Below are 11160 nucleotides of genomic sequence, written 5' to 3' on the forward strand. Positions count from 1 at the left end.
TGGACAATTCTTGTTTTTATTGAATATTGCAATAAAGAAATAATAATTTATTATAAATGATTTATCCATGCACATCATATATATATATATATATATATATATATATATATATATATATAAAAATTAACGTGCCCTCGTCCCAAGGACGCAATTCTGAGAACCGCTTAGAGAAAACTGCATTGTATATACACACACCATCACAATGCAATGGACATTGTGCAGGGATGATTTTTGTCCAAATTAATCAAGGCTAGAAATTATGAGAAAAAAGTCAGAATTGCAGGATATAAGGAGTTTAGAAATGTGAATTGTGAGATAAAAGGCGTAATTACCTTTTATTCTGTGGCGGAAACAAGCTTCTATACATCACTGAATTAAAACAGCTGAAGAAACTAAGAGGTGGATCCTGTAAAATCTTTTATTAGCTTTATTATAATATCATCATCAACATCATATTCTGAGAGTAGAAAACCAGCTACAATCTCAGAGTCTTGCTCACATGAGGCATTCTTAAAAATCAATTAGTGGTTAAAAAAACATTCAAATCAGACAATCTCAAAATCTGTCTCTTAAATCGCAATGTCCCTCAACCTGTGACAGACCGGCTTATTGTTTTATAAATGAGCTCCTCACTTCCGTTTAACTTTGTTAAGGCGTTGCTGTTGTTCTCGACGGCGATTAAGAATCTTGGTGCTGATGCGGAGTTTGCGCATTCGCATGGCTCGGACCCGTACCTGATCATCCCGGGGAATTTTCCCACCTCTTGCCAGGATGTGTTTTAGGCGATCCTGTGACGTCTTGGTGAGGGTGAAGTCACAGATGGTTGCGTGGGGCTCTGACCCTACAGAGCAGTGGCGGATGCGAGGGAAGTAGCCTTCAGCCCACACTATTATCTTGTACTCACCTGGGTTCAGCAGACGCCAGTAATCACCATCTAGAGCTACAAACATGTCAATCAAACATTATTATATCCTGTATTGACTAAATGTAATTGTTTTAAAGAGGACCTATTAAGCCCTTTTACAAAGATTTGTTTTTGGGGTCTACTAAAATCAGTTTTCACGCTGATTGGCTGGCTTGACAAGTGTGTTGTGATTGGTCAGCTGCTTTGAGCATGTTTCTGAAATGTCACATTCCTTGCCATAACTGCATATTTCAACTTGGGTGGGAATTATTTAAATGAGGACGAAAACTCAAGACTACAAACGAGGCGTTTCAAAAATAGTGCTTACTGATATAGAGAATAACTCCCTTCCCTTTGGAGGGACTGTGCTTTGTAACTTCACAGACCTTTTTCATGCTCAAACAGAAACATTACACACTAAAGAAAGTTGAAAATGTAAAAAAAAGCACAATAGGTCCTCTTTAATGCAGTTTATTTGGCAAAGTGATTTTAGAGGTATACCAGATCTTATGTCATGGTCCAGGCCGTCCACCTTAATGATAGCATTTGCAATGCCAGCTTTAGTGTCCTTATCCCTGATGACGCCCTTTATACCTCTGTGCACCTGCAGAGGAGCGAGAGAGCAGATGAAAATGGAAAAAGTTAGGATCCTAGTAGGATCCATTGGGATCATGTTTCCATACAGGACAGAGGGAAAATGAACTGACCTGCTCCATGTACAGCAGGAGGGACTCTTTGTTGTTCTCCCACTCGATAGGAAGCTCACTGGCATGTGGGAATTTATCACAGGACAGTTCTACAGTTATTTCGAAACAATTCGTGTGGAGATAACTAAAGTCATTCATGCCTATAAAGCAAAAATAAAATAAGAAAAAGAATATCATATAGAATATCATCAGTACATAAAGCCTTTTATATAATGAGCATGAAATCAGGATTGACACCTAAAAAACAAAATGAAGAATTATCAGTATTAATAATTAAATTGTGCAATTAAATTGTTAGATTATAAAATTAGTTATTACATCATTGTTTACTGTTTCATTTAACATTTTAATTCATAATTATTACATTAATAAACAATTTCTTCATTTTATTTTTCAATTGCATTTTTAGTCCTCCATATGGAACACAACTAATATCTGAATATCTTCGGTCTACATGCTCCTGAATATATTCTACAAGACTTTTGACTGTGGACCTCTATTTGAATTACACCTGTGTCATCTCTTAAAATGCACTTTTAGAAAGTACCCTGTTGCAAATGAATATTGAATGTTTACTCACTCCCTGGAACAGTGTGCCAGTCAGCTCCATTGATGATGTTGTTGTGCTGTAGGAAGTCTTCTGAGTGACAGATCCTCCGATCTGGGTTTGCCATCACTAGATTGGTCGAGGCATAGACGGTAGCCAACCAACGGAAGAAATCGTTGTCTGCGGTGGGAGTGTCCTGGCGAGGGATCCAGTCACGTGTGCAGTCGAAAGGGTAAGTGACCACCAGCTCTCCCCCGTGCAGATTAGCACTCAGTACAAAAGGAATATCTTGCATCCAGCTGATTACAGCACGAGTCTCCGGGGCAACCTTAAACATGAATGCACGAATAGTTTAATATAAAATATACAATAATTATTAATTTTTACATTTGTGTATACATACATTTTTCATGTCCCTGTAGCTCGGAATTATCCCGTGCGCATTTTGCCAGCACGGGTCACATATTTTGAAATCATTCTAATATGCTGATTTGATGCTCAAGAAACCTTTCTTTTTATCAATGTTGAAAACAGCTGAAAACATGCAGCTTCATATTTTTGTGGACAACGTGATACACTAGCCTACCATTAAAAAGTTTGTAATAAGTAAGATTTTGTTTTGCAAATTAACATATTATTAATTAAATCAATAATTTTATTGCGCAAGGACGCATTAAATTAATCAAAAGTGACAGTATAGACATTTATAATGTTACAAAAGATTTCTGTTACAAAACCGTTTTATTCATCAAAGCATCCTTAATTATTTTTTTTTTTTATTAAGGTTTCCACAAAAAATATTAAGCAGCAAAAACGGTTTTCAACATTTATAATAATAATAATAAATATAGGAATAAATGCCATTTTTAAAATATATTAAAACAGAAACTAGTTCTTTTTCAAATTTGTAAAAATATTACTGTTTTTACAGTATTTAAGAAACATTGTTTACTTAATTATTCCTAACATCTGGTAGTGTATATGAAAAAACATTTATTTAATATATAATGTGTAGCCTACTATACAACAACTTTATGGACACAACTGCTATCTCAGAATGTGCTTTAGACTGTAATTAGAAGGTCTGGGTCTAGTTTCTGCCCCCATTGCCCCTCCCCCTCAGGCACAAAAGTAAATCTTTGCCTGTAATAATAATCTCATAATCCACAGAAAAGATGATAAATTTGTGTTCTTTTATTACGTTTCTTCACTTTTGAGTCTCCCTCAAACATCTTTCATGATGAAGAGTGAATTTCATTTCTAATCTGTGTATTGCGGTGTGTTTTCCTATTGGAGGCACAGCACAGGGAGCTTCAGCTAAGAGGAAGTGCTCACATTCTTCACAGATCTGCTTGACCCTGATTTCCCTGTGCACAATGTGTCCTGCTCTACAAGGCAAAGACTATTATTGTCTATTGAAAGATTTAAAGTCACCATCAAATCTAAATGGATTTTTTAAGATTTATTTATGGAATACTGAGGTATTTATGATTTATCCGTGCAAATCTTTTCTTTTTTTTTTTCATGTGCTCTCATAATCTGTAACCAAAGTGTTTCCCCTCCCTCTTACAGCGACATCTCTTCTCTTCTGATGACGTGTTTACTGGCGCAAAGAGGCGGGACAACCTGTCACTCACAGCATCACAGCAATAGAAAACCACAACCATCTAACCATCCAATCAATTCCCCATGGACAAAATCAAGTCCTGCCTTACATTTGAGCTTGTTCGAGAAATTTTACTTGGATATAAATCACAATAAGGTAAAAAGATGGACTTTCTGTTTCTGTTTTTCAGATTTTCTGTGCCTCCAAATAAAGCAAACATTATGAGGATACACTGAGAGCAACGTCTGAAAGAGCTTAAGACTCTGCTGTTTTCTTAGACAAACAAGATGGATTACTTTGCTTATCTAAAAATGACAAAAAAAAAAAAAAAAAGACTATTTGTGAAAACCAGGGGCTGGGGAGGGGCCAACTTAAAAAACTATTTTTATGGAGGTTCAGAGTAGTGACAACTGCATTCTATAACCAAACTTACACCCGTAAACTTTTAGGACTCGTAGCCTCATTTTCGGTGTGAACAGAACCGAACAGGACAACTAGTTTTCTGTAACGTTACACAGTGCGAGAGAGACACTCTTTGCTGAATGCAGGTCCTCAAAAATGTGGATATAATTTGCGTCATCTGAAGGTTTTAGATCCAGTCACCAAGTTTTGACTCAAATGCTCTGCTTTCACTCAGGTATTAAAGCTGCTGTCGGTTAATTTAATGGATGAACATGCATCTCTACATTTGTCGTTTCAAATGTGATAAGACAGTTTTATTTACGTCGCCATCTTTGATATGACTTTAGTCACTCTCACTGCGGTTACAGTTGACCGCTCCCATTGCATGTTCATACAATCATGTTATCGCCTTTATTTTTAATAGCGCTTCACAATAATAAACAGGAAAGTTATTAATGATGCAAACTTGATCAAATATGAGACAAGTTCAAATTCTGCTGTAAAGCAGCTGTAGCAAGATAACAGTGTCATTATTCTATACAGACAGTGTTTAGCTGCTGTGTAAACAGGATATTTCAACACTCAAATTTTCAAATTATTTTCAAAACTGGCCTCATTTTAGTGACATTATCAAGGACATTTCAGCTAGAAAAACAAGAAAGTAATGTTTCTAAAGTTATGTCATTATTAATTCATGAGCACAAACGGAATGTCTATGTATTGACTAATGACGCACCCCTGGAGACAACAGTACCCAAAGTTTATTATAATTAGGCTACACATACCAAAAGAGCATGCTAATGCTTACGTACTAATGCTTCGGTTGAGGTGTAGTACTCTGGCATGGGAATGTAGTGGTTGCTCACTCTCCTCTTGTCCGTGGCCAACTCCTGAGCATCCCACATGATGTTGTTGAGGTCAGGGAAGTTATGGTTCATGTCAATGCCCTCAAAGCTGTAGCGTCCAAGAGCCCAGCCAGAGAGTTCTGAGCCCTGTAGAAACAAACACATGCACGATTTAACAATCTAAAGAAGCTTTTTCCACTATAAATAATCTTTTGTGCAATGGAAAGTTTCCATGGATGTTAAAGGTTCTTCGTGGAACATAGATGCCAATAAAGAACCTTTATTTTTAGGAGTGTAATATTCTTCTCACATCAATTTTTCGGTTTTGGCTTACCTTCTCATAGGCTGTTTCATATCCGTCTGGGTTCATAGATGGCAACAGATGGATGCGTGTGTCCTTTACCAGTTGTATGACACGCTGATTGCCTCGGTTGTATTCACGGCAGATGTACTGCATAAGATTTAGCAAGAGCTCCCGGCCCAAAACTTCATTCCCATGCATCCCGGCAACATAGCGAAACTCTGGCTCACCTATAAGCAAACAGTGAAATCATAAACAGTAAAATGAGTACAATTTGGAACAGGAATTAATTTAAAATCACACATTTACACCATTTTACCTCCATTATGTGATGTATTTCAGAGTGAAACAGCGTACAAGAAAAAATAAGGTCAGGACTAGACTTTATTCTTTATCCCTCATGAAAAAAAATTATACTGCTGACGATATGTCTTTAGTAAAAGCTTAACAGCATCTGATCAGTGATGGAATGTTTATTCTGGCCAAATGAATGATGAAAAGCAGATGTGTGACAACAATGTGTTACATAAAAGTATGATGAATGTGCAAAATAAAGCCTAAAAGCAAAGAAAACATCTTCTTCTATCTGTGTCAAAGGGAAAATATTAAAAGGGCATGCACAATGAATTCTCTGCAAAAACACAACTGGTTATTGCACTAGAATAAATGTGTGTGGACTATTAGGTTCAGGGATCTGAATAACAAGCACCAGGGTCTTAAAGTGAACACTTACCAAGGTCATGTTTTCCGGGGTTATCGGATATTTCCATAACATAAAGCTTCAGTCCGGTATAGCTCCTCCCAATAGTGTAGATCCGTGTGATATTTGGACACTCGTCATTCACAGACTTCATTAACTAGAGGGAGAGTGACTTGTGTCAGTTTGGTTACACGAATAAGCAGGAAGACTAAGAAGGTCTAAAATCACTCTAACCTTCCTCATCTCATTGTAATTATGGTGTCTGAAGTCAAGGTCATCTGTGGATCTGCTCTCAGTTTCAGAAAATTGTGGGCTGTCAAAATCTACACATACAGACAAGTTTAGTCAAACTTCACTTTTAACTGAATGACTATTAAATTATTTAATACTACAACATATTAACTACTAATAATGCTCTGTCTCTGTGTTGCAAGTGGCGGTTGACTGACTTGTGGAGGTTTTTGCCTGACAATAACTGTAAAGCCTTGTAAATAAAAACATTTAAGAAATACACTACCGTGAAAAAATCATACTTATTCAGCAAGGACAGTAAGGACATTTATAAATATAAGGAGATTTATATTTTAAATAAATGCTGTTTCCACAAAAATATTAAGCAGCTGTTTTCAACATTGATAATAATAATAATAAAAGTTCCTTCAGCACCAAATCAGCATATTACAATGATTTCTAAAGGATCATGTGACACTGAAGACTGGAGTTATAATGCTGAAAATTCAGAATTGCCATCAGGAATAAATTAAAATTTAAATACATTAAAATGGATAAAAGTCATTTTAAATTGTAATAATTCTACAATATTACTGTTTTCACTGTATTTTGCAGCATGAGACTTCTTTCAAAATCATTAAAAAGTCTTACCACCCCTCCGAACGTATAAATTGGAGTGAATGCAAGGAAATAGCTTTATATATATAAATATATATATATATATATATATATATATTGGCAAAACCTAGTTTTTACATGCCATGGTCTTGACCCAAATATTTCAAAGTACAGTATAGTGTATTGTAGAACCTGGCATTGGGCAACCCAGCACTTCAGCCCGGAGACAAATGGTGCCATTGCTAAACCAGGTCTGTGGGTTAATGCGAATGTACTGGGCCACTGAAGGCTCAGGAAACAGAGCCAAAACCGGCGTCTCCAAATCTTCATTCCCGACAAACACCTGCACAGAGATTCTGAGATGAGGAGAGACAATATAGCACACATACAGAAAAGAAAAAAAATATGGCACATGCGGAAAATTCACTTTACAGACTATAGGCTTTAAATATTTATATGCGCCTCGACTTCTTAGCCCTATCTTACAGGGAAGCTTAATGGTGCAGATTTAACAAATGTAGGTTAGCAGGACTTATAAAACTCACGGCCTCCTCTGATCCATTCATGCAGGGCTGCCAGACCGATGAGTCATTACTGAACTGCACCTTATACGTGCGGACCCAGTTCAAGCTACACACACACACAAATAAAGATTTTTGGTAAGACAAATATAATGAAAATAATAGGTTTGATTTGCAAACATCCTGTAAAAGCTGACTCTTGTGAAAAAGAAGTACACTTTAGCATACTTTTGAAAAGAGTACTTATTGTGGAAATAATATACTTTAAAATAATAAACTAAAGTGTGAACTGTGAACTGAATGCAATGTAGGACTTAAGTACATCTTTATATTTAATTTCATAATTACTTCTATTGTCCTTCTAGACGTGTACTGCCATATGTACTGACAAGCATATTTGTAATTACACATTTACACATTAGTTCAATTAGGACAATTAAGTAGCTTTAAACGTGCCTTAGAAAAAAACATTACTGGTGTGCATCTTGAGTCAAAACATTGGCACTGACATATTTTAAAATATGTCAGTGCAAGTTGCTTTCAGTTAAAACAGCTCAATTATGCATTTTAGTTTAAGACTTGGCTCAAGTAATAATTATAGTAATTTCAACAGATTGGCACTATTTTGCAAGAACTAATAAAAAAATGTGTGTAATATGAACGATGGCAACGGTGATGACAATAATGATCAAAGACACACAATGACCTCCAGATAGAGTTTCGGCCCTGGAGGATGACGCCAGTAAAGAGTGTCGGTCTGAGAGCATCCAACTGCAACCACTGTTCCTGATCCTTCACCCCAGCACACCACGCTCCGTCATACTCATCATCATCCTCCAGACCGGACTGCAAACACACATATGCAAATTCATAACATGCTACTTCGAATCTGCCTTCAAAATCTTCTTAAACAAGCACACACCTGTATATTAAGGCGTCCTCTGTGAGGACCGAGACCGAAACTCAAATCTGAGGAAGACTGCAGCTGATCATCCGAGACTTTCAGAGACTCCAAACCCAGTGGTGGACAACCTGATTGAGATTTAGTCAAACAAATTTAAAGCTGACGATGAACAGTTACTTATTAAGCAAGAGACGAGCCTAAGAATGTTTGAATGAAAGATAACAGTAAATGTGCTGTAATGAATCACATGGCAGTACATTAAGTATGAAAAAGAACATTTCAGTGATCAGGTCCTAAAAGAACCATTTTTTAAACCGTGAAGAACATTTTATTAACCTTATTCCACTATAAAGAACCTTTTGTGCAGTGGAAAAGTTCCATGGATGTTCTTCATGGAATCATCAATGCCGATAAAGAACCTTTTATTTTTAAGAGTGTAGGCTATGCAACAATTTCTCTCTCTTCTCCAAGGGGTTTCATTTGGTGCACTTTTGAAATGACTTCAAGAACTGGTGGGAATACAGGAATGCTGAGCAAACAAATATCACACTGATTCACTATTGTTGCTTAAAACAACGCCTAGTGAATCAACATTATGTTTGTTGCTTAAGCATTCCTGTATTCCCACTAGTTCTTGAACTAATTTTGCCTTAAGTATATAGCCTGATGAGACCAGATAACAAATGTTAATTTTTTTTTAACACATTGCAAAATGTTAAGCACTGTGCATAGTGACTATCAATAAAGGAATAAGTATGTGCTAAATAGATACTAATAATACGAATAAATAACTTGCATGTGCATCACTCCTTTCCTGTGATTTTTATTTTACACATGCATGGTAGTTTTCCACGATCAAAATGTGCATGGAAGTTATTAAAGTTCTCCAAAAGGATACAAGTAAGTGTGAACTCTTACAAGGTGATTGGGACACTTTTTGTCATTGAGATAACTTGGGAAAAGCGTCCCAAAATCAATCTGAATTCACCCTATAATTTGCAGTTTCACTAGTCACTGTTCATTAGGGAAGACCGTTTATAGTTGGAACAGAGGGACAGTTGAAACACCTTAAAGGCATAATTTAATTTACCCAAAAATTAAATTTCTGTCATACCACTCCAAACTTGTGTGACTTTCTTTCTGCTGTCTGTGGAACATAGCAAACATTAAAGAAGATATTCTGAAGAATGTTGGTAACCAATGGTTTTGAATACTACCATCCATTGACTTCCAATGCACTGAAAATAAAATAAAATAAAAATGACACATTTTTTTAAATATCGTCTATGTTCCACAGGAGAAGAAGAAAAGTGCACGAAATGTGGGTGAGTAAATGTTGAAGTGTCAATTTTAACATAAAAAAAGATATGCCTAATAGTTAATTTAGGGGGGAAGTGTTATAACGCCGTATAAAAGGACATTTTAAAAAAATGGTTTGAATTTACTTCCCTCAACTCTCCGATTGATAATAAACTCGCCTGGTTTTACTCCATAGGTTTCTTTGTTCATCTGTTCTCCATCACTGGTATTCCTCTGAGCTTTTGTGTGGTCTTCAGCAGGGTTTGCTTTGTCCAAACTTTTAGTAACGTTTCCATCCAGATTAAATATTGACTTTAAATCGTTCGATTCGGATTTAACATTATCACTGTCAGTCTGATTTTCAGATGAAAGACAGTGGTGTGTAATGCAAAGTATTATTGCAGCACAGATGTGTACGCTTTGCATAAGCATATTCCTTCTTCAATATATTTGTGTCCAAGGCTCCAAGCAGAATTTAAAAGTCAGAAATTGGACGCTTCGTAACATAATACCAGACTGCCACAATACCGTATATTGTAGAATAGACGCCGCGCGGACTTAATTCTTGCTTGTGTTGTCAAGAAAAGTTTTAACCCTATTAAGCCTGTCATATTTGATACATGGATTTCGAAGACCTCTAAATTATCAACATGATCAAAACTTTGTTGCACACAATCTTCTACATGCCTTCTGGTCGACATAGACTTTTTTTAGTAGCCTAGCCTACTAATTAGGCTAAAAATAACGAATAACGTAAGATTTTTTTTGATTGATTTTTAAAAATCATGTTAAAATGTATGTCAAATGTAATACAACAGGCTTTTGAGGGATGTTAATCTCAATCATCATTGTTTTGCATCGCATTATATGTTTTTCCACCACAATTTAAAGTAGCCAGCTTTGATCATAAAACTAAGCATTGAAATATAATTTACTTATGATGATTATTAAAATATATAGTGGTAAAATTTATATTTAAATGCGTTTTATGCAAGTAGCCTGCTAAACTGTTATGAAATTCACATTACAAGCTATCAGAATTTCATCTTTATTTTTTAGGCCAATTAAATAACAACATTTGCACCTCTGAATAAAATGTAGCATAGGTGTTTTTCGTCCTCCAGTGTGAGGTCCATTTCCTCACTGTAACATATAAAACCCTGATAAACATAAACATAAAAGACATTGGCTTTTATAATATTTGTCTAAAGATTCAAGTTCCATTTAAACTTTTTTCCTGACTGTTATTTATAGGCCTATGTCAGGCTTTACAGGGTTGACACAGAAGACTCATTTTTGTATTTATGTTTATGCTACTAGTGAGGTGTTAAATGACTCCATGAAGCTATATGTCACATGACATCTGCTATATTCACATCTCTTGTTTAGGCATGTTTAACAGTAACACTTTCTGGGAACAGCTGGTTTTGCAGTTACTCAGTGGTTTTTGCACAACCATCACTTTTCTGGAAAGTGTAGGCTTTATTACCAGTCAAATTTGCTAAAAAAAAAGAAAAAGAAGAAGAAAAAGAAATAGCCTAATAGGCAAAATAAAGGGTAGCCTATAATCTATAA

At 35.8% G+C, this 11160-nt stretch overlaps 1 protein-coding gene across 1 annotated transcript; it reads right to left on the reverse strand.

Moving 5' to 3' along the window:
* Positions 1-310: 310 nt before the first annotated feature.
* On the reverse strand, positions 311-10098 carry cpxm1a (carboxypeptidase X (M14 family), member 1a). The gene is made up of 13 exons (XM_079855312.1): positions 9765-10098; positions 8305-8414; positions 8089-8228; positions 7407-7491; positions 7054-7204; positions 6247-6335; positions 6046-6169; positions 5346-5542; positions 4979-5158; positions 2192-2486; positions 1612-1751; positions 1406-1508; positions 311-940 (listed from the first exon to the last, which is right to left on the reverse strand). Exons 1-13 carry the CDS (start codon positions 10015-10017, stop codon positions 630-632), a joined length of 2178 nt encoding a protein of 725 aa, XP_079711438.1. The 5' UTR covers positions 10018-10098; the 3' UTR covers positions 311-629.
* Between the last annotated feature and the right edge of the window lie 1062 nt (positions 10099-11160).

This window comes from Squalius cephalus (assembly GCF_949319135.1).
Source record: "Squalius cephalus genome assembly, chromosome: 21".
Lineage (NCBI taxonomy): Eukaryota > Metazoa > Chordata > Actinopteri > Cypriniformes > Leuciscidae > Squalius > Squalius cephalus.